The sequence below is a fragment of the Rhinatrema bivittatum genome, chromosome 8 (assembly GCF_901001135.1).
Source record: "Rhinatrema bivittatum chromosome 8, aRhiBiv1.1, whole genome shotgun sequence".
NCBI lineage: Eukaryota > Metazoa > Chordata > Amphibia > Gymnophiona > Rhinatrematidae > Rhinatrema > Rhinatrema bivittatum.
The window spans coordinates 43636020-43660602 of record NC_042622.1 but is presented as its reverse complement, the minus strand read 5'-3'; the positions used below and the strand labels follow the sequence as shown (position 1 = coordinate 43660602).

Sequence of the window (24583 nt, the reverse complement as noted above, 5' to 3'; positions counted from 1 at the left end):
CAAAGAAAGGAAAGTAACTATTAAAAAAAAAAAAAAAAAAAGCACACTCTGGGTGATTCCTGGCTTCCTGCCTGCCTGTTTTCTGGCAGACATGGGGGTCCCTTTTGATCAGGAAAACAGAGTATTTTACCAGCAGGTATTATCCTCCAGTTCCTGCAAAGCATTAACTGCATTCTGCAAGACAGGCTAACTCAGAATGCCACAAGCACACAGCATATTTTAGTGCTGATAAAAGAATGCATTTATTCATACAACTTTTCCTGGAGGGTGGGGCAGTGGGAGGTGGAGAAAATGCTAAAGGAGGAAGAAAAATGACTTCCTTAGCAGGAAATGGTGACCAACCTACGCCTTAACACAAAAGAGGGAGTGTGCATGCATGCACAGCATTTTATAGCAGATCTGGCGGTATCTCTTATAATTTCCAAACCCTTGAACAAATACGGAAGGAACGCTCAGTTGTCTGGATAAGGAAGTTCAGCCCTGAGAAGGGTCACATAATGCATCTAGGGGGTAAAAATCCACTACTTACGAATCCTTTAGAATAGGACTTCTCCAACCTTCCTGGGGATGCTACTGCCAGTCAGGTGTTCAGGATGTTTACCATGAATATGCATGAGACACATCTGCGTACACTTTTCTGTGTACTCATAAGAGGTGTTTTGTACACATGTGCGTAGACTGCAAACCCGAGATACGCAAATTTACCTCATGCATATTCATTGTGGATATCCTGAAAAAGTGAGTGGCTGGGGGGTCCCCAGGACAGGTTTGGGAAGCCCTGCTTTGAAAGGACAAGAAGTGAATAATGTCAAAGCAGAAGGAGATCTAGGAATAACTATCCCGGATGACCTCAGGGTAGGCAGTCAGTGCAGCAGCACTATGCTCGGCTGCATAAGCAGAGGTACGATTGGAAATGCAGGTCATCTGCAAGAGCTCACCCTGAGCCCTGTGTTCAGTCCTGGAAGCCGCACCAAATAAGAAGAAATGTTTCTAAGCGGTTTACGCAGGCGAGCAGCATTTTATCCACCTTAAGCGGTGCCTAAAAATTGACCTCACGTCAATATGCTTCCACTTTTAGCCATGTTTATTTATTTATTTGCGTTATATATTCTGCTTTTCAGGTGCTTCTTGGAGAGGCGTGTTTAGGTCCGAGGAGGTAAGGTACACGTATAGATTGCATTTCCAACTCTACGTGTGCCCTTTTCCAGCACAATTCTGTCAGCGGGTGCTCTGTACCCGCGCACTGTTGCTTTCAGAATTGATGGAAAGCCTGCAGAGGGGGGAGGATGTTTCCCCAGCAGCCCTGCATAAGGCTCACGTCTGTGGCTACTTCCTACCTGCAGACCTTAAACCCACATTTTCAGAACGGATTTCTGCACGTGTCCGCTTTGAAAAGTGCCCAGGTCATCCCGGTATGTGAGCGGACAAATGCACAGCAAAGTACCCCCTGCTTAGAGCTAGTGTAATTTTCTGAGTGTACCCTTATATGCACACTTTCGAAATTCAAAAGGATGCATGTTAACCTTTTCCCTGCCCTGACTTTGTACCCCCCCCCCCCTTACAAAACACCTCTTACAAGAACACAGAAAAGTTCATGTGAAATGGGGTCTGAGCTTCCATTTACCTGCCCACCCTAACACACACACCTGCAGCTGATTTTCAAACCATGATTCATGTGCATAAAACAGGTCCATAAATTATGTACAGTCCTTGCCTCAATGTGGACAGTTTGAAAATTTCCCCATGAGGACATTGATAGGGCAGAAGTAGTTCAGAAAAGGGTTACTGCGGTGACATAGGGCCTACAACACAAACTCTATGCAGAAAGGCTGAAGACATTCAAAATGTACTGACTGGGGAAAAGAGGAATATGATAGGAACATTAAAATATTTGATAGACCAATAAAATGCAGGAAGAAGAAATTTCCATAGTAAATGCAATGAAGGGCATATTGAGTATATTGCAAACATTTAGATTATATCACATGCTAACACACTGAGAAAATTGCGCAAATGTTACCATTTAATACACTGCAGGGACGGAAGCAGCAACTGGGATCTGCGATTGTGCAGTAAAGTAGCACGAGTCATTTTCATGGGATATATTAGCACATTAAACCAATCAGAGACGATGGCAGGCCACCACCAGATAGATCCACTTGGTTTCTAGGATGTTATAGCTCTCTGGTACTTTGCACGGTCTACATCCCAAATCTTCCAGCTTTGACGTCAGAATGTACTGAAGGTGAGTGAAGGGGGATGTACACAACTTAATTCTTATAATAAAAGGTGAATTGAAATAAAAGAACTTAAAAACAGTTCTGAGAAGTATGGGATGTATTATCGGACAAGCAGAGCGTTGATGCTGCCGAGTGCCACTTATCTATACCAGACACATTGAATAACAAGGCACAAGTATAATCTTCCGTCTGTCTAATGGGAAATACATGCCTGTAAGCCTATGGCTAGGTCATCCTCCCAATTTCTGTACATCGATTGTAAGTAAAGACTTTTATTGCGCTTTTATCTTCCTTATGATATTTTAAAAAGCAAAATATTTTCGGGTGGTGGGGAGAGCAGGTTTTACTTGAACGTCCTGGTAAACCTTTCCCATCGATAATTCATTTGAGCTGGCCCCAGGAATCCAGCCCGGGGTCTTCCACGTGGCAGTGCTGCCAGTGGACTATTAGGCCAGCCCCACATGCCTGCCATTTTGAACAGCCGGTGCACTCCATGCATCTCTAAATAAGGAAAGCAACAACGTAAAGGACCCCAGAGGCAGGCAGAGCTCCAGAGTCTCAGTGCGTGCATGAGACGATGGTGCAGGGCAGAGGGTTTGTAATTTTGTTAGGAACTGGGCTTCATTTTGGGGATGGGGGTGGGGGGGGGGTGTCTTTTCCAAAAGGATGGGCTCCACCTTAACCAGAGTGGAGCTAGGCTGCTGGCACTAACCTTAAAAAAGGAGATAGCGCAGCTTTTAAACTAGATGATGGGGGAAAGCCGGCAGTTGCTCAGAAGCGCATGGTTCGGAGTGATGAATCTTTGAAGGATAATAAGGGGTAGATTTTCAAAGGCCCACGTGTGTGCGGCGATTTTATAACATGCGCACGTCACCACGTGCATGTTATAGACTGGGAGGGAACTTTCCTACCCCCCTACTTAGCCTCCCTCCTGTTTTCCCCTCTCCTCCCTGACCCCCTAAACCTACCCTAACTATCGTAATTTTTCTTTGTTTGTTTTAGAACTTACCCGCTCCTCCGAGCAGGAATAAGTTCCGTGAGCCAGCCAGCTGCCGGCGCACGCTTCCCCGGGTCAGGATCTAATGGCCACTGTCCCGGTCGGCCCCCGCCCAGACCCCACCCCTCAGCCCACCCTGTCAAGGAGCCCAGCACTTCGGCACGTATCAGGATATCGGGAGATACATGCGTGGCTGGGCCATTTTTAAAATGTATTCGGCGTGCGCCCGGCCTGGCCACGAGCATATCCCCGGTTTTTGCACAAGCCGGGCTTTGAACATTTGGGCTTAAGAGAAAAGGAAAATTAGGGTGTTCCGGTAGAGAAGGTACAGTAAATGCCAACGTGGACCAGGTGTCTAAGTAAAGACCAGAAACATTCCATATTACCCCTGTCAACTGATGAGCAGGTTGTTAATACAAACAAAAAGCATACTTTGAAATGACCGTATACAAATGCTAGAATTAAAAAATAAGATAGGAGAAAGTGTATAGGATGATGAGGTAGATATAATTGGCATTTCAGATACCTGGTGGAAGGAGGACAACCAATACTGTGATACCAGGGTACAAATTATATTGAAATGATAGGATGTATCAAATTGATGGAGGGGTGGCACTATATGTGAAAGAGGGCATTTAGCCGAAAAGGATAGAAATTCTGTAGGCAACAAAATGCAATGTTGAATCTTTATGGATAAAAATTACAGGTGAAAAAGGAGAATAAAATAGCAGTGGGGGTGTATTACTATCCACCTGGTAAGAATGAACAGAGAGACGCAAACAAAATCAGCAGCACAGTAATAAAGGGCGATTTTAATTACCTGAGTATTGACTGAGTGAATGCTACATCACTATAAGCCAGACCCTTTATTGATCACTGCCAATATCAACAGAAGGTTAATAAAAAATATACAGGACTGATCCTATTAACGTAAGCACTTAACTTGGCGGAATAATGCTGACACAGCCTTAGGAGTGGTGCTGAGTGCTGCTGGCCCACCTCCCTGCTTGGTCAGTGGGCAATCACTACAGATATGGGACATCGTTTGAACCAATCCAAAACTGCAAAGAGGGTTAACCCATTGGACCTGGCTGGCTGCACCTTAGCTGACTCCCACTTATGCTATGCATGCGGAATGTGAAAAGGCAGCTCACAGCTTACAGTGGCTTTTCTTTGGAGCTTTTGGTAAGTAAGCACTGTACTTCTGTGTATGTCTGAGGACAAGTACTGGTGGTTTTCCTCTTTGCTAACAGACTAGTACAGTTGGTTATCAAATCCCTCCCCACGCCATCCCTCCCACTTCCTTATTGTTTTTGTGTCCAGGTGCATTTTAGCAAATATAATCTGTGTTTCTTGCCACAAGAATGCCATTAAAACACTGTCAGAGCAGTACAACTAACACTGCTAGATAAAAAAAAAAAACAACCTACATCCTGTAAAAGACTGAGCCAGAGAAACAAAACTGAAAGTCAGAAACCTCATGAAGCAGTGCAGAGAAGCAGAAAATATAATGCAAAGCTTGCAGCTATAAAGTCAGGAGAATATCATCAAGATTACGGGTTACAATATCGGAGGAGGAAAGCACAAAGACCTAAAGCACGGCAAGTATGAGCTTATTATCTGTATGGCAAGGCCGCAGGTTAGAATCTTAAACACTCAGCACTTGTTATTAAGAACTATAACTTTGAGATTTTGCAGACGTTTTTGAAATTGGGGAGAATATGGGGCTAAGCATGGAATTCTCATGGAGTTCAAGTTACTGCTAACCCTCCAAAGCCCTGTTACAAATCAGAAACACGCAGGCTGATATTCAAAGGGGTTTTTTTTTCGGGTAACTTTTTGAGTTACCCAGACAAACCCCAAGTTTTAAATCTCCCGCCCTGCCAGGTGGATACATTTTAGTCAGGATAGAAAAGGCAGGACGGAGGGAATAGTTCTGGGGTGTGAACACATGGGGATAGTTACCTGGGTAAAGCTTTCCCGCTCCCCGGTTTACTCAGTACAGACTTCACTTTGTCCGAGTGGTTACTGGGCTGGTTTGAACTTGTTGTGCGTGATATTTCTTCATGGACAGGATGGCTGACACATGCAACAGCCTTCCAGTGGAGGTGTTGGAAACAAAATCAGAATTTGAGAAAGCCTGGGATAAGCTCAGAGAATCCCTGGTTGTGAAGAAGTGAGGGGAAAGCCAGAGATCACCTGGGGTCAATGCCATGCACCAGGAAGTAGAGTGGGCAGACCAGAGTTTTAACTGCCGTCTTAGTCTGGGCTTCTCAGCTACAGCCTCATTTCATCGATGTGTTTTATTTGGTAGTTCTAATTACGCTAATGCAGGAAAAGGGAATTAACATGGCGGACAGGGTTCTTTTTTTTTTTTTTTTTTAAATCTCTACAACAACGAGACACTTCCTGTGATCAAACCTGCAGAATTTATAGAGCTTTTCAGCTGTTTATGTGCAACAAAAGTGAGAGTGTTTAAATGCAAACCTGAACAAGTGCGGCATGAGCTGCAGGTATAAGCCCTTGGTGAATCTCCCAAATAGGGAACGGTAACTTTTAAACCGGCGCGCGGGCGCACATATATTCGCATTCGTCGGCCCGTGCCCAGGGACATAGCCATTTTATAACATACACGCGTATATGTGCACGTTATAAAATAGCCTCACTACGCACATTTTAAGTGGACGCGCGCCTATGTGCACAAATGCTGCTTCTGTCGCATAAGTTGGGAAATGTAAATAGACACGTGCACAGACACCATTACCACTTTTCCCAGTTCGTTCCCAGTTCACCCAGGTAAAGAATAGGACTTCCAAACCCCCCTAGTTTAATAACCTCCCTTCTCCCCTGTTAACCCCAACCCCTAAAACCCCGCCTATCTGTCTATTTTATAACTTACACGTCCTCCACAGTAGGAGTAAAGTTACGCAGCTGGGACCCCAGTACGCGCCTGTGCACGAATTTATGCACTAATTTGAAGTTGAAATCCAAGAACGCCCATGCCCTGCCCAGACCATGCCCTGCCCCTTTTTGGAATTTTTCATTTGTGCACGCAGCAGGAGACCCGCGTGCACTCGGGTGGCTTATAAAATCCACTCAGCGCGCACCAGCCTAACTTGTGCACATTTCTCCCAATTTTGGCGCGCGCCGAGCTTTTAAAATTCACCTTAAAATGTGGATATTGTGGAATAAGGTAATGAAACAAAAATAATAATAATCCCAATACAGTTACAAAATCCATACTGTATTAATGCTGTCTAATATGTCTTCCCTAATCCTACTTTTTACAGTGAGACATACCGTCCTGTTTACAAGATCCTGTAACAAACAACCAGTCACACGGGACCCGGACATCCAGAAACGTGCTGTTGGTCAAACAGGATAAAAATAGCAAACTGCTCAAGGCCATGCCACATAGGAAGACAGCAAATGGCAGCATGATTAAAGGTTTACAGAGCAGAGGCAGAGGCAGTGAGAGACAGGGAGTAGCACCTGGCCTGGCAACACAGAGGAAGGGAAAAGTAAATAAGTAGCTGAGTGAAAAGTAAATAAGTAGCAAAGGGGCAGACACTGTAAGAATGCTTGGTTTACTACCCAAGATCCTGCATTTGTATAGAAGGGGACACCTTGTATACCATTGTGTGATACTTGAGTCGCAGTACCTATGCTCTCATGTAGCTCAACCTCAGTAAACTTCAGTGTGGGAAAGGTGTATAGCGCCGAGATCACAAAGCGGCTGTAGGATGGACCAAAGGATAAATAAAGCAATGAACCGGAGGTCTGCCCACAGAGAAGGGTGCAGTGTGCCCATAAATTAGAGCAGGATCTTAGTAATTCACTTTCAGGCCGATGCAATATCGGCGCGCATTAAGCGGGTGCTCAGGATTGAGCGCCTGCTCTGTTAACGCGAGCCGATCCACCTCTCCCGGACGCCCGATTTAATATTTAAATGAGCTGCCGCAGTAAATAGACGGCGCTAGGGAAAGGTTTGCGCCCCTAGCACCTCCTCGGCATCCGGTGCTCGGGAGAGGTGGCCGTCAGCGGGATAGGAAAACGGACGCTCGTAAAACTGAGCATCCATTTTCCTAACCTGATCAATGGCGACGCTTTTTTTTTTTTTTGTTCTCCTTTTTTCCATTTCTCTGACTTAATATTGCCACGATATTAAGTCGGAGATGCTACAGAAAAGCAGTATTTTCTGCTTTTCTGTAAACTTTTGGGGCTCCTCAAGAATTGACGCCTGCTCCGGGGCAGGCGTTAATTTTTGAGAGTACAAATGTGCGCACTAGGGGGCGGATTTTCAAAGGGTTACGTGCGTAACCCAGAAAACCCGCTCCTGCGCACGCCGAGCCTATTTTGCATAGGCTCGGTGACGCGCGCAAGCCCCGGTACATGTACCGGGGCTTGCGCGCGTACATGAAAAAAGGGGCAGGGAGTGGGCGGTCCAGGGTTGGGGGGGCGTGGCCAGAGGCCTCCGAAAGCCTGCTAGGCCAGAGAATCGGAGGGAAATGGGAAAGCCATCGGGGCTTCCCTAGGGCTCGGCATGTGCAAGGTGCACAAGTGTGCACCCCCTTGCACGCGCCGGGCGTAGATTTGTGCGTGCCGGGTTGCGCGCACAAATCTACGCCCGCACGTATGTTAGAAAATTTGGCCCTGGGTGCACTTTTTTTTTTGCATCGGGGGGGGGGGTTAATAGCTAATAGCACTCATCAGCATGAATTTACATGTTGATGAGTGTTATTAGTTGTGATGGAGAAGGTACAGAGAAGGGCAATCAAAATGATAAAAGGGATGGAACAGCTCCCCTATGAGGAAAGACTAAAGAGGTTAGGCTTTTTCAGCTTGGAGAAGAGACAGCTGAGGGGGGATATGATAGAGGTGTTTAAAATCATAAGAGGTCTAGATTGGGTAAATGTGAATTGGTTATTTACTCTTTTGGATAATAGAAGGACTAGGGGGCACTCCATGAAGTTAGCATGTAGCACATTTAAAACTAATCGGATAAAATTCTTTTTCACTCAGCGCACAATTAAACTCTGGAATGTCTTGCCAGGGGATGTGGTTAGTGCAGTTAGCGTAGCTGGGTTTAAAAAAGTTCTTGGAGGAGAAGTCAATTTCCTGCTAATAGGTTGACTTAGAAAATAACCACTTCTTTCACTAGCAACAGTAACATGGGATAGACTTAGTTTTTGAGAACTTGCCAGGTTCTTATGGCCTGGTTTGGCCTCTGTTGGAGACAGGATGTTGGGCTTGATGGACTCTTGGTCTGACCCAGTATGGCATGTTCTTATGATGAGCACTATTAGCTTTGCGCTGTTTGGATGTGTGTTTTGGATGCGCTCAACTCCTTATTGCATGAGGGGTTTTAAACGCGTGTCCAAGCGCCTGTAAAGCCATGCGCTCAGCTGAGCGCACTATATTGCAACAGCCTGTTTGTTTTCTATGTGCCTGTTTCAAAGCACTGACAACTTGAGCATGGTGAAGTGAAATGATTTGCTGGAGAGCAGTGAATGATGGGTAGGGAACCTGATTCAAGCTCTCCAGCCTCACAGGGTAGGGCTATGTAATGTCAACCCCACTGCTTCAAATACGTGTTAGAAAGCAAATATCTCATCCAACACAGTTTGAGAGTTTGGGGGATTCCATGTTTTTATTTTCATTCCCATCCCCCAAACACGTAGCTGCATTTCAATTTCATATCCAATGGTCCATTACCAGTATCAAAAACACATTCTTCCAATTAACAAATTTCCTTCCTACCATTTCACACCCTCTTCCTCCTTGCAGAATTTGTTATGAATTTATCCTTGTTTGATATGTAGGCCCAACAATTAATCATAAAACACAACATCACCCAAAGCATTTTCTAGATACGTCACATATCCGTCTTCTAATTCTTACACAGTATATTCATAAAGACTGCCCTTCTCCATAGCTAGCTAGTAAAATTGATTTGCTGAATTATGAACTAGTATATTATGGAATATTAATTTTAGGGGTACACTAGGGGAAGCAAATAGTTGAATGCTTTGGAAGGTAATATGATGGATGCTGTGATAATTGGTTAACACAGTTTCTGGAAATATTCACGCCAATAAATATAAAAATAACACGAACTATAAAATATTAGAAAAGAAAAAAAAATGCATTTACCAACTGCACAAAAATGTGCATTGTCATACACTGGCCTCCTAAATCCTGGACCTCCAGGTTAAATACTCCTGTCATTGATTCTTATTTCAATGGGCTCGCAAGTGACCCACAAAAGAAACAATTTATGAGGGCATCAAACTAATATCGAAATTCTACTTGTCCCATCCCAGTCTTGATCAAACACAATAAGAAAGTCTGAGAGCATTGCATGGGGGAGATTGAATGTTATCATGTTTTGACCCAGAGCCAGTTGTAGTTATGTGTGTTTAACCTGCAGGATTTGACCAGTACTGTTCCTGGGAGCCTGTCAGGATCAGCTGCATCTTTCAGTCTCATCGTACTATCTCTGAAAAATGTACAAGAAGGGCGAGAACTTGGCTGGTAAGTACAAATCGGAAACTTCTTTGATACTACAGCGAAGTGTAGTGCCAGGGCTGTTTCCCCGTAGAAGAAGGATTTCAGGCCTTTCCTTTATGACTGCATCAGGCCCATTTTGTTGCTGTCATGTCCATCTGGTTTGTCATGATTTCTTTGCTCTCAGCATGTACAGTACATATAGGAAGAGGTCTCCAAACTGGAAAAATACTGCCCAGTGAAAAGAAACATGGCACATGCGACTGACATTGAAATAACAGAAAATACTATGGTAACATTAGTGTAACCCCTGCTGGGCATTCATAACATTAAAATAAACATGTGGTGATCCCTCCTGGCACTGCTCAGTGGTTGGGCAGTTGGTGTAGGTGTAGGGCACTGGGCTCTCATAGGCTTCTTCCAATGATCCTCCTTACTGGATAGGAAACCTACTAGTCTTTTGCCAAGCAGGGTACCTCTCCTCTGGCACCTCCCAGTACAATTCCCCCCCAATTTCCAAGGAATCCTCTTCTTCTCAGAACCTGTTGCTCTTCAAGGACCCTTTCCTTTCCACTCTGCCTGGACTTCCAGGAACTCCTATCTTATGATCCTTCTTCTCAATACTCCTCTGGACCTTAAAATCCTCTCCTGCTGCCCTTTCTCCACATGGGATCAGAAAGTTTACTCCCTCCTAACACCCTTCCCACGGGGGAGTGGTGCTCCTCCTCACCACACTGACATCACACACACAAGCAAGGGCTAGTGAGACCTCTGTCACTCTGAGCATGCTCAGACCAGCTGAAGCCTCTACATGCATGTCTGTAATGAGCAGGGGCTTCTTGCTGAGGGGAAGAAAATGGGCTTCCCCCCTACAGCTTTCTTTAACGAAACCGTTTTTAGAAAATATCCCTGCTGGTTCTTCAACCTTACTCAGGTAATAGACAGTCCTCCTACTATTACCAGGAAGCAGGGGTGGCTCAAGGCGATCTGCTGCCTGAGGCGAGGGAAGAGATGGCATTCCCCCCCACCCTGAGACATGGCGCAGGGCAGGTCAAATCACTGAGACAGCAAGGAGGTGGGGGTCCCCCTTGGAGTCTGGTCCTCTCGATGATTGGAAAAGCTGGGGAAGTGCACAGGCAGGGACCTGAGTTCCCAAAGGTGCAGCAGACAAGAGTGTCAGTGATATTTCTAAGAAACGGGCAATCCTGCCAGACTCCCTGGAGCCCTACCATCTACTCCCCACCCTTCCCCAGCATTGGCACCCTGGGGAAGTGGGAGATGGGTGAATGGGGAGGGTCTGTGCGTCACACACTCTCTCACAGCCAATGCAAGAGTGAACCTTACAGCCTTGCTCTGCCCAACCCCCAGCTCTCATCACACACAATTAAAAGCTATGCATAACTACAACAGATTTTATATGAAAAAGGACTTTCAAAGTACTTTCAAAGTACTCTTCTGTTGTAACAATATCACTTACTACAACATGGCACTGCTGTGATGCCAGTGAGGAGACACTGCAAAAATGACACTTGGAGCCCATATGGTATTAGGCCTATTGTAAATATGTGTTTGGTTTGGGCTTAGCCCTTAGAAAGCCATGAATAAACAATTACAGTTATAACATTATACTCCTCCCATATCAAAATTGAACTAACTGCCAGCACTCAAACAGTAAGAACTCTACCCATAAAATGCAACAATTCAAATAATTCACTAGGCCCTAAAATACAAATACATCCCCTATTAAGAAAACAGAACAAGACAGGTTGTTATAGGTCTCTAAATAGAAACTGCACAAAAGCAGAATACAACACTTCCATCATACACCAGAACACAGATATTCACCAAATACAGAATAAAGTGACCATAAAGTAAAAATAGAAATATGCCGACAAAAACTAAATTGGAAATTGCAAAAAGCCAGATTCTGTATGCAGTGTAACAATGGAAATACAGAAATGTCACATTCCTCATAAAACAATAAAATCAGGAAATATAAAACATCAGTCATAATAATAAACCATACTAATAAAAAACATATTTCAAGACTGCTGACGAACAGAATAACATTCTAAAATTAATTTCATATGAATTCATTAAGGCCTAGATTCATCATATAGCGGAATGATGAGCCGCGGCCAGGAAAGGAGCGGGGGGGAGGGGGACAATAGTGTGCAGCCATCCACATAGCAGCGGTGTGTTTTCACCCGTTGCGGTTGCAGCCACGCTGCACATTATCTCCCCCATAGTGCCACTGAAAAAGGTGGTGTTATTTCCAGCACTACTGATGGAGATAATGTCTAAAACTTCCCCCACTGCAGTACCGGCAGAACAATTTTTTTATCCCGCCCTAACCCCACCCCTTTACCTAATTTAAATCTTACGTCGCAATTTGGTAGATATCGGATTTTGATGAATGACCCTCTAAATGTTAAAAGTTCCCAAACCAAATAAAATACATCAAAACAGCAGAAACATCCAATAATAATTAAAATTAATAAGAATAAAACAATTTACAGCTCTCCATACCTGGGAGCTTTGATTTCTAGTCACCCTGAAATTGTCCTGGATTAGCAGGGAAGGGCAGGGAAAGGACGAGGACTACACACAGCTTTATCCATTCTCGCTCATATACACACACTTTCTAACACACATTTGCTCATTCTCACACACAAGTTCACTCATTCACACATGCTCTCACACACACTCACATGCTCACACACATACGCACATGCTCTTTCATACACAAACTTTCTCACACTCACATTCACACACATGCTCACTCCTATAAGCTTGCTCACACACTCACATACGCTCACACACACATAAGCTCACTCATGCTTATTCTCCACATACTCTCACATATACATATGCTTACGCGCAGAGTACCTCACATGCTCCCCTTTCCCTTCTTTCTCACTCACCCCTTCTGTTCCCTTTCATCCCCTCGCTCTCTCAGCCCCCTTTGCTTTCCTTCTCTCCCTCTTCTCAAACACTCCTTACCTCCTCCCCACTTCTCTCCACCCTTTACACTCAATCCTTTCCCTTCCATATCCTCTCTCTCACACTCTCCCCTCCCACTGCATCTCTCACTCGCCCCCTTCTCTTACACGCCACACACCAGGTCTCTTCTTTCTTCCAGACAGTGGGATGTGGGATCCCCGCAAGCACATCAAAATCCAGCACGGCCCGGGATCACCGCAGACATGTCTAGCTGCTGCTGTAGTCTTCTTGCCCGTGGGCTCTGGAATCCGTGCGGGCACGTCATAGATCTGTGCCGCCACTGCTATCTTCTTTCTGTTTGTGGGGCTGTGATCTCTGTGGGCACATCATAAATCCATTCTGCCACCATCTTCTTCTTGCAGGGGTTGGATCCCCTTGAGAATGCCATAAACCAGTGCCAATGCCGTTGTCTTCTTCCTACCCGTGGGGCCTAGGATCCCCTCAGTTTCATCCTAAATATGCGCCACTGCCGCTGTCTGTGGCATCCCTCCGAGCTGCTGGCACGTTCTTTCTGCCTGCGAGTCTTTTCTATTTGAATACAGGGCAAGGCAACCGCAGCAGAGGTCTTTTGGGGTACACTTTTTGCTGCCTTGAAATGTTGCCTCCTGAGGCGGCCACCTCACCCTGCCTAATGATGGAACCGCCCCTGCTAGGAAGGACTGTGGCTTTAGCTACTCCATGCACAGGAGGAGAGCCTCTTTCAACAGAATGGAGGCTCTAGAATGAGGAGGGGTCATGGGATGAGAGTGAAAGATGGAAGGAGTAATCTTAGGAACTATTTCTTTACAGAGAGGGCAGTAGATGCAGTGGAGGTGGTGGAGACAAAAACAGTATCTGAATTCATCAAAAAATGGGATACAGTCGGGAGTCCTCTGAGAGAGTGTTGGAAATTGTAAAGATTAAATTAGCTGGGCAGATGGGCAGACTAGAGAGGCCATAAGGTCTTTTCCTGCTGTCACATTTCTATTTTTCTATTTCTTCAAGGATAAAATACAAAAGTTCTTTGTTAAGTGAATCATCTAGAACATGGTGATCAAACCATTGCTTTGCAATTGATTCAAGGAGGATTAACTGTGACTTATTTGAACTGCTTTGCTTTGTTATTATGTATCCCAAAATACAGTTCTGAAATTCAATCTTCATCTCGCTTCAAACAAAACCGAACACCGCACTGATTATTACAGAAGTTCGGAGTTGATAGTGAGGAGAGGGCAAAACTTCAAGATCGCCCTAACACTCAACAGAGCTGTGCAGCCAAAGGAGAGCATCACATTTACTGCTGAGACAGGTAATCCAACCCAATTCATAGACAGAAAACCTCAGTCGCACTCACCTCACACGTAGGTAACCTCCAACACGTATCTCAAGGTCAAATCATCTACATCAAACCTACCTCCTAAGCAGAGAATCTCTATCAGTTTCACCTCACAGGCAAGTAATCTCTGATACACTTATTTCCATGTCCTAAATGTATATGCACTGAAGGATATGAGCACTAATGCCTGCATTAAACATGTTGAAGCAGAGATTAGCTAACACACATGTACTATTTTGCGTGCCGCTTGCATGAGTGTTCTTGTTACCACTGGTTCACCAAAGGTAGTGCTAATATGTATGCAAATATTTCAACCCCTTGGACGCCATGTACAGTCTTCCAAGCCCTCCGCCTTCCATTCCTGTGACACTAAAAGAGTCTTCCGACTTCCTGGAACCTCCCACACCCTAAACACCAATCGTACTTTGTAATGTGGAACAGAATATCAAGGGTGCCATTTTGGATTTAGTAAAGAAATCTTCTCCCTCCTGCTAATAAATTCAGAAGAGTTGTTTTTGGAAGAGCATGTAGGATCTGGGGGGAGAAGGTTTTGGATGCTTAGACCGATCAGAACGGCATATAAAGGATCTCTCCAGGCACCCCCTACTAAATCCTCACTTCACCCCTCCATTCGGAAACGTGCTTTGTCCACTGCCGGACCATCTCAGTGGAATTCATTACCACCAGAGCTTCGCCAGGAACAATGCCCTTTCACCTTCAGAAAGAAACTGAAAACCTGGCTTTTCAAACAAGCCTTCCCTTGAATGGCCACATCTCAAATAAGGGATTGTACATAATTCTTCTGTCATAACTTCCATTCAGAACCACCCTGTTCCGATAATAACTTTCATAACACTGACTGCTCTCCTGCTTCTAACCTGTAATAATGCAAGCCTCCCCACTAGATTCTCAGCCCTCCATCCCCCCCCCCCCCCTCCCACCTTTCGGTCTTCTCTCCCTCCCCCGTCCCTCTTGACCCCCTTCCTCCTAGTCTCTACTCCTTATCCGTTCCTTCGTCGCCCTGCACAGAAGTCACCACCCCTGGAAGATCTGTATGTTTGAGTACCTACTAGGTCTTTCGCCTAGTTACTATTATACGTTGCTTGTTATTTACTCTGTAGTAGCGCTATGTTAAGCTTATTCTACCTCTCTTAGTTGTCCTGAATTCATCACCCTGATTTTTGTAACTTTCTCCTATATCGCTGGCTATCCCTTGTTTTGCTGTAAACTGGTACGATAAGATATTTGTCTTGAGTATCAGTATATTAAAAGATTTTAAATAAATAAAAATAAATGCTTTTGGCTGTTGCCGGAGGTAGGGGTGGATACATACGAGAATGCAGAGACTAAATTGATGTTTAAGGTGAATATATAGGGCATTCAGAGACTCTATATTGTGTTGCAGGGAGCAGGGGACTGGAAGATACAGGTCGGGGAGCCTTTTGTTTATTTCCAGGGGATGGAGAGGCTTCCATTGCTAACTAGATCTTTCACTTTGAGATGGTTAGCGCAGGGATCACTGAACTGCCTAACATGGCAGCAGTGCCATCTTTGGCTATCCTTCATACAACCAAGATAGCGCTGCACATTCTGCACCTCGTTAGTTTTGTACATAGGGCATCAAAATTGGCGGCTAATTTATGTCACCTTGTTGTTTTTAATTCTAGCGAGTACACGGACCCCCATAAAAAAGTAAATCACTAACACATTCACCTCAGACAGGTAATCACCATTTTCATACCTCACAGACAAATGTAAGCAAGCTGACTTGGATTAAATCCAAACCTCTCACTACGGCCCAGGGGTGCACATACCAACTGATCTTACAAATCCTAACAAGCACATATTTGCATGGGTACTTGTGTGTATACAATCGCAACCTAGGAGAGTTGTTGAAGTTCAAGCGACATAACTTTATTATCTTTAGCAATCACATTCAGTTTTTCCATCTGAGCCTCTGTGAGTGTCTCATATTCGAATATGCGTTGGCCCATATCGCTCTCCTCCTCCCGCAGCTCTCCCACCAATTCCATAATTTCAGTTTTATAAGTTTTAATGCCATGTCTTAGTTCACTAAACCAGGCCTTAAACTTACCCCGTGAGGGTCTATCAGCATCTGAAGGTAATATCGGATCCTCAACAGCCTCAGTCAGATCCGCTCCGGGTGCGTCCGCCATTTTGAATTTTTCGGCCCGTTCTTCTCGTTCAAGTTTTTGATAGGAAAACTTTCGAAAGTCGGGCCCTTTTTTCCGACACAACATCTAATGCTGGTTAGCTAGCCGGTGGTGCTGTTTGCATGCAAAATTTGTCCTGGATGGCTATGATTTAGCAGAATTCTAGCCGACTCGATCAGGAGTCCTGGTTCAGGCAGCCACTTGCTTCACTGACGTCATCAGCCTCCTGGCGTGCACTTTTTAACCCATCAAAATTAATGCCTGCCCCAGAGCTGGCATAAAGTCTTGCCGCGTGACAAGGGCTCAACTTATAAAAACAAAAATACTGCTTTTCTGTGGTTCCTCCTACTTAGTATCATCACGATATTAAGTAGAAGGAACCACAGAAAGCAGCATCATGAAAAATAAAAAGGCTTGATAGAAAAAAAAATTTCAGAACACACAATATACACCCACAATATACATGCTCCAAGCCATGTGTACTGTGCCGGTAAATTAGCTGCTGCAGGATAAAATGGACGCTCAGACTAAGCATCCGTTTTCATTACCAGCACACAGCACATGTCTCCTGGGTGCCCAATGCCAAGAACGCACTAGGGACGCACAATTTATCCCTAGCGCATACTTTTAACATGGCAGCTCATTTGATTATTGCAACAGGTGCCCAGGAGAAGTGGATGTGCATGCATTGAAAAAACAGGCACCCAGTTTGGACGCACGTCTTTTTGCGCATGATATTGACCACTGAGTCATGGAAGTAAAATTGCACTTGTCTTTTGTCTGCAGTTTTTGGGTGGGTAGTCTTCGTTAAGTGCTGGAGGGTCTGGGGAAGGTATGGGTGGACTGGTGGAGCTGTTGGTGAACTGATGATTCCAAGTACACACACAAGTATTTTCATAGGCGGAGTATGTGCCTGCTTTATAAAATACCTGCCTCCACATTTTACAAACATTATGGGGTAGATTTTCAAAGGGGTACGCGTGTAAGATACGGGCGTACCCCCCGATAACCTACCCCAAACCCTCCCTGTGCGCACCGAGCCTATTTTGCATAGGCTCGGCAGCGCGCGCAAGCCCCAGGACGCGCATAAGTTCCGGGGCTTGCATGGAGGGGCGTGTCGGGGGCATGCCGCGAGTGACGCGGCGTTTCGGGGGCATGCCGTGAGTGATGCGGCGTTTCGGGGGCGGCGCCGTGGGCGTGGTTTCGGCCCAGGGGCGTTTCAGGGGCGTGGCCGTGACGTCCGGACCAGCCCCCAGACCGGAACATGGAGCGGGGCAGCCGGCCCGGTGCGCACAAAGTTACGCCTGCTTCCAGCAGGCGTAACTTTGCCGACAAAGGTAGGGGGGGGTTAGATAGGGCCGGGGGGGTGGGTTAGGTAGGGGAAGGGAAGGGAAGGTGCGGGGGGGGGGGAAGGAAAGTTCCCTCCGAGGCCGCTCCGATTTCGGAGCGGCCTCGGAGGGAACGGAGGCAGGCTGCGCTGCTCGGCGTGCGCAGGCTGCCGATTTTGGGCAGCCTTGCGCGCGCCGACCCCGGATTTTAATGGATACGCGCGGCTACGCACGTCTCTATTGAAATCCCACGTACTCTTGTTCACGCCTGGTGCGCGAACAAAAGTACGCGTGTGCGCAGATTTATAAAATCTGCCTCCCAGTGTGTAAATTATATATATGCATATTTTTATGAAATAGGAGGGAACATATGCATCTCTCTGCATTATCAGCATGCATGTATATTGAAATATACACAACTACTTTCAAGACAGAGATACCTGCCATTTCATAAACTTTGCAGCTCCTGCGGCACAGTTTATAGACTTCCCCTGTAACTTTAGATGCACCGCATGTATGTGCTGACAATACGCAGACTGGTGAAAATTATCCACACTATGAATAAAATAATAATAATTAGGACAGACAATATACACCTGATCCCAGACTCTAGGAGAATGAGTATTAATCACAGGGTGTTTAATATCATGTTCTGCCTGCATAGCATGTGTGATTACTAAAGGTAAGGAAGAGAAAAGCAAACCATTTCCAGAATCCTACCAAGATAAAACCTGGACATATGCAGAATACATGCAAGCAGATTTACAAATCTAGATTGTACTCATCCTTAAATGCCCACATGCATGCCTATATATATACATACATACACACACACACACACACACACAGAGTAATTGCTATTGGAGGGCTTCATCATATGTGGGGGGTTTTCAGTCATTCCATCTATATTTTTATAGGAATAAGTAGCTTTTATCTCTGTTCTCTTTCCAGGACCTTCCCCATCAGAGTCTGATAACACAAAGGCTGTCTTCCCTCTCTCTAATTCTGGAAACAAAGACGGAGCTTGGTGTGCTACCTATGAATCTAGTGATTCCAGTGACTTGGATATCACCATCTTTAGCCCCTCTACTTCAGTCATTGGGTGCTACAAACTCAGTGCCCAGATTTCCTCCAAGAGCAAGACATCCTCAAAAAACCTAAAACAATTCATGCTGCTTTTTAATCCTTGGGCTGCAGGTACAAATTCTGTTCTATGGTATACAATTTGATCATTTTTCTATTATGCACAGCTCAGACATGAATGCCTTTTTTAATTCAGACATTGCAAACAACAAAGGGATTGAACTATGCATCCAGAGTGCTATAAAATCTTTGTGAGACTGTTGCCCTATATGCACCATACATATGGGCTCTCTGATGAAACAACTCCAAGAATACCAACTCTGCTAATGAATATGATGGTGTTATTGCGTTATTGATCTAGACTCTTGTGCAACCTCAGGTTTGGAATCCGAGTAGTGATTAGTAGCCTCTAGATGCTACTAATAATCTTTTCATGCCTTTATATTGCCTTTATTTTTATGCACTTCATCACCATAAGCACTCAATAAGATAAAACAAAATGCTCACAGTAGATCAGCATATAGCTATACGCAGGACCATTACATTTGATTCAGTTATAGTGAAAGCTGTTCTGCATAAAATGATAGTGAAATATCTTCATGCAGCATATTTACTAAAGACATACTGCCAGTATTGCCCCATCACCAAGGTTTACCACAGCCTGCAGCCATGTTCACTATGGGCTTTGATCCTCTACAAGCTCAGAAGCCAAGTGGGTCGGGTTTTTTATAGTATCTGGATGGGAAATCTCCAATGCATAGAGAGTGCTATGGAAAGCATTGAGAATGGTTAGCTAGGAAATGCCTTTCCATGGTCTCAAATGCTCTGGCATGGCATTGGAGATACTGTGCCTGTGAAGGTGACCTCCTTCAAATAAGAGACTAAAATTCAGTGGGGATGATAATTATATAACAGCCCACAAGGAAGACTTATGCACACAAGTCCATTTTGAAAATTCATGGTTTGCTTGTGAATATATGTACTTGTACGTGCATAAAGTAACATTTATTTATTTATTTATTTATTTATTTATTTACAGCATCTTAGTATTCCGCGCTCGTAGCAAATAAATATTTGAGGCGAATTACAACATATTAAAATAACATATTAAAATATCTTAAACAGCATATAGCATAAAAGCTATCTATAATACACAATATAATACACCAGCGGGTGTTAACAACAATACAAGCTCACTAATTTTCTCAAATAAATAAGACATTCCCCATATATAATGCCATGTACTAAAGACAAAATCTTAAACTTTACTCAGAATTCCAGCGTAATTCTTATAAAACTGGAGTGATATGGTCAGACAAAGAGCAGCTAGAAACAACCGCAACCGGAGCTGCGGCATTCATTAAAACTCGCAATGCCCTTAGATAGCACTTAGGAAGTCCTATATAGAGAGCATTGCAATAATCCAAGCAAGACAATACAAATGCTGCAAAAGTCTCTCCTTTCAAGAATAAATCGCAATCTTCACAACTTCCTTAGCTTGAAAAAAAACCCCTTCTCACAACCACTTGTAATTGTGGTTGCATCGTAAAACCAGTATCCAACCTGCTCCCTACCCCGACTCTGCCTGCACCCCACCCCCAACGGGGGCGCACAACCCCCTAATTGATATTCAGAGCACTACTTGCATGCATTAATGTGGGATTTTACATGTGTAAGCCACTTTGAAAATCAAACATAATTCCCCTGTTGCTTTGTAGGCCTCCTGACTGCTCTCCACCACAGTTTGTACATTCTGGTCCACTCAAACGAATTCTGGTCAAAGCACCTTTGAAAGCAACCCAAGTGTTTGGCCCATGATGATAATTTCATATTACTTTTTGACTAGTCAAGCCTATTGATTTTGAGGGTGGTTAGATAACACTATGGTTATGTTGCTACTATTATTTATAACTGAAAAAAATTCTGCCCAGTTTTTCTGATCTATCGCAATATAATTTTTTTAACTTATTCAATGCTACGGATAAAAATGCCAAACAAAGGGGGTCATTTTTTGAATCGCCTTAGGGCCTTATCGTGGGCGTTACGGCCCTAATGCCTATTTTAACACCATAACGCATGTGATAAAGGGTCATAAAGTGAGGGTCAAAGGAGATAAACTGAGGAGTAATCTAAGAAAAAATATATTCATCCAAAGGGTGGTACATACATGGAATATTTTCCCATTAGAAGCGGTGAAGGCAGACACAGTCACAAACTACAAGAAAGCCTCAGTTAAGCACAAATGATCTCTACTTCTTAAAAAAGTACAGGGGAAGAAAAAGCTCACGTAATGGCTGTGGTGCTTGCAAAAGAAAATACAAATTGGGCAGACTAAACTGAGTCTCACATTCTTTATCTGCTGTCATAGTCTCTGTCTCTACAATTGCCATCTCATATACGGAGGTTGGTGTAACTATGCTTCTGGATTTTCAGACGATGCCGTTTATATGCCAAATGAGGATGAGAGACAAGAATATGTTCTGACCGACAATGGGGTCATCTACGTTGGCCATGAAAAATACATTGAAGAACGAGGATGGAACTATGGACAGGTACAGAGGAATATAGATATATTGACTTTGCAGTGTAAAGATTTATAAGGAATTATGGGTAATATTGGAGTGTCATTGTGTGAAGGGACATAGTATTTCCTAGGGAAAATTCACATTGACCAGGAAATACTTTCAAACCTAGTAGTCCAAGAACCTATTTCTGTATGGAATTTCTCATATTACTGGGCTTGGTATATAGTAGCTACCATTCATGAAGAATGTAGAAGTTTCTGAAGTTTAGTTGATTTATAGAGCACAGTCCCATTGTTTTCCCTGTTCAGTACAGATATTCCAGTTCATATAGCTCTAGATATTGCTTTCTTCAAAGCCTTCTAAATAAAATAAATAAAATATATCTAATAATGGTTGACCTTTCTTTGCACCAACAAATACCTGAGATATATCGTATACTATTCATAGGTGTTTATTTTAACTGTAAACAAAATGAATGAATTGTTATATTTACAGGGTACAAGCATACTTCCCAGCAGCATCACTTTATTAAGATAAAAATTCTGCTGTCTCATGCTGTTTCTCACAGCTTATAAGGTCTATTAGAACAGACTTTCAGGTGCCAGGCTTAGGCTATACTTATCATGCTGATTGTACCTTCTCATAGGTTATATGCAGACAGTTATATGCAGATTTATTTGAGTATCTGCTTCCCAGTAAAAATATGCAATGCTCATCAGCTACCACCGCCTATAAAATGCAGACAACCCCCCCATCTTTACTGAATGCAGGCTCTGCACAAGAACGCAAACCTCCCAGGTTCTGGAAAGAGCTGCGATCAGAGGGCCTGGGATGAGGACCATCAGTGCGATGGATTGGGTAGATGGACATAGGCAGAGGGATAAAAGGAGGGGCAACCCAGGTTCACGGCATCACAGGCGAGCAGAGGCCAGTGCCCACTGAGTAAGAAGACCAAAGAAGCAGGAGAAAACAGTGCCACTACCTCTGTCTAGTGTGCAAGGAGGCTACCTGATAGTTTCAAATAAATACAGCTACAAAACAAATCAGAGCATTTCCCTTTCCTATCAAAACCTGAGTTACACTTGGAGTTCTTGTCAGTTAACCCTTGATTAGAAGAGAGCTTGATGAAAGACAGCTTTCTCAACTCCATCACAATATATATATATATATATTTGGAGGGTTTGACTATCTTCTTTGTGATTACTTCCAGTTTGAAGAGGACATTTTGGATATCAGCCTTGCTTTACTGGATCAGAATCTAAATCAGTTTCAAGACCCAGCTCTAGACTGTTCCCAAAGATGTGATCCTGTCTACGTAAGCAGAGTGGTCAGTGCCATGGTGAGATTATTTATTCACTATTGAAGACTATAACTTTGCACAAAATGGGTAAAAACTGTGAATATGTGTTGAACAACAGGGATGTGGGATAAACACAGAAAATCCTCATTTGCAAAAAAAAAAGAAGAGATAGCAGAAGAATTAGTAGCTGGGTCTGTCTGGCAAATTTCGTTTTCTTCCTCTGCTTGCATTTAAATGTCCATGACAGCCTTTTTGGTGAGGGGCCCACCCCCACTCCCTAACTAGGCAGGAAAGCATAGGTTCCTATAGGTTTTTCTATTCCCGCTGGGAAGAAGAGGATGATGGACAAGACTAGGAAACTGGAAGCATGAGAACTGGATCTTATATGATAGCAATGAAAGAGGCAGGATTTAATTAAAAGCAGTTGAAAATATATTGTTCCTGTTGAGACGTTTGATATATAAAAATGGATAGATATATGGCGTTCAGAGATACCCAGTGATCCATTTCAAAGAAGGAGATTTTAGGCCATTCCTGGACTTCTGACAATTCCATCCTGGTGCCAATTTCAACTTCCAATGCTGATTTCAAATGAAAGAAGCAGACTACAAAGAAATACCATAATGCATTGGGAAGCAAGTTTAAAACCCAGATCTGATGGATTGGTCCAGTGTCTTTGTGGCAGTGCTAGGCAGTTCCATGCGGAGGGATCTGGTTTAGAAGCCCGTTCAGGTCTTCCATTCCCCAGACTGGCAGGGGCTGGGGCTGCGGATGTAGCGGAGACAGCGTTCACAGCCTTTGGAGGGATAAAGACATGGTCATCAGACATGCAATGGCTTCACCGACTGGCCAGATTTATGGCCCATATTTCAAGGTCCCAGAAGAAATCCTAGCGATGGCTGGACTAAAGGAAGGAAGGAAGCGATATAAAATGGGATAAAATAGGGGGAAAATATCCCTGGGTAGCTCTGAATAAAAGTTTATAACATCAGAGCCCAAACCTGGTCTCAACTGAGGTAGAAGCTCAAAGGAGCAGGGCAAGACTTCCGGGTCAAAAAAACAAACAAACCCAGGACTGGTCAAAAGTCTCCCTCATTGAACTGGGTTACTTAGGCCTGGATTTTCTAAGTTAGCGCCACTGTGAAAGGTAGTGCTATTGGGCGCGCTGCTGGCAGCGATAAGGTGTCCAACCTTTTCGCCACCAGTGAAGTTGTCGCAGAGTCCGCCCCGAGGACTCCCCGACTCCTCCACTTCCTGTGCAGACTCCGCCCCGACTCCGCCCTGATTTAGATATCACACGCAAAAAGTCCTTTTTCGCATGCGATACCTTTGGAAAATTACCCCCTTAGGGCCAGATTTTTAAACTTACGCGCGCGGGGTACATTTGTACGTGCTACTCAGCATGGCATGTTATAAAATCCGGGGTCGGTGCGTGCAAGGGGGGTTCACTCTAGTGCACCTTGCGTGCACCGAGCCCTAGGGGAGCCTCGATTGCTTTCCCCGTTCCCTCTGAGGCCGCTCCGAAATCAGAGCGGCCTCGGAGGGAACTTTCCTTCTGCCCCCCCATCTTCCCCTCCCTTCCCCTACCTAACCTGCCCCCCAGCCCTACCTAACCCTCCCTAACCTTTATTTCATAAGTTGTGCCTGCCTCTAGGCAGGCGTAGGTTGGGCGCACCGGCCCAGTGCTGGCGCACGATCCCCCAGCATGGCCGCTGTGCCGGAGGCCTCGGTCCTGCCCCTGCCCTGCCCCTTTCACAAAGCCATGGGACATATGTGCGTCCCGGGGCTTTGTGCGCGTCACCGGGCCTAAGCAAAATAGGCTTGGTGCACACAGGAGCGGTTACGTGCGTAAATCCTGAGGATTTACGCACGTAACCCTTCTAAAATCCACCCCTTAGTATTTCTGGACATTTGAACACTGCAGCCAAGTTCATGAAGTGTTGCAAACCTGTTGAAGTTCTGATTGTGGTGACACCTCCTGCAGTGCACCCTCCAGTATGTCCCCCTTCCCCCCACCACTGTGTAACTCAGACCTTCCACTCAACAACTGTATACGAAAGACAAGTGCAGTTCACTTCCGCAACTTAAATAGCAGGTGTGAAAGCATACAG

General features: G+C 44.5%; 1 protein-coding gene across 5 annotated transcripts in view; it reads left to right on the top strand.

Moving 5' to 3' along the window:
• The first annotated feature begins 2116 nt into the window (after nucleotides 1-2116).
• The window catches only part of LOC115096358 (protein-glutamine gamma-glutamyltransferase E-like), a 38200-nt gene continuing 15733 nt past the window's right edge, over nucleotides 2117-24583 (top strand). Inside the window, exons 1-6 of one of the 5 annotated variants that reach the window (XM_029610830.1) lie at nucleotides 2117-2245; nucleotides 9668-9771; nucleotides 13871-14035; nucleotides 18516-18761; nucleotides 21081-21199; nucleotides 22383-22511. In XM_029610830.1, the coding sequence (XP_029466690.1) occupies nucleotides 9744-9771; nucleotides 13871-14035; nucleotides 18516-18761; nucleotides 21081-21199; nucleotides 22383-22511 (687 nt within the window). In that variant the 5' untranslated portion in view covers nucleotides 2117-2245; nucleotides 9668-9743. Of the gene's footprint in view, nucleotides 2246-2430; nucleotides 2499-4295; nucleotides 4423-4601; nucleotides 4843-9667; nucleotides 9772-13870; nucleotides 14036-18515; nucleotides 18762-21080; nucleotides 21200-22382; nucleotides 22512-24583 lie in introns of those variants that run through there. The other 4 variants (XM_029610832.1, XM_029610833.1, XM_029610829.1 and 1 more) reach the window with 4 other exon arrangements.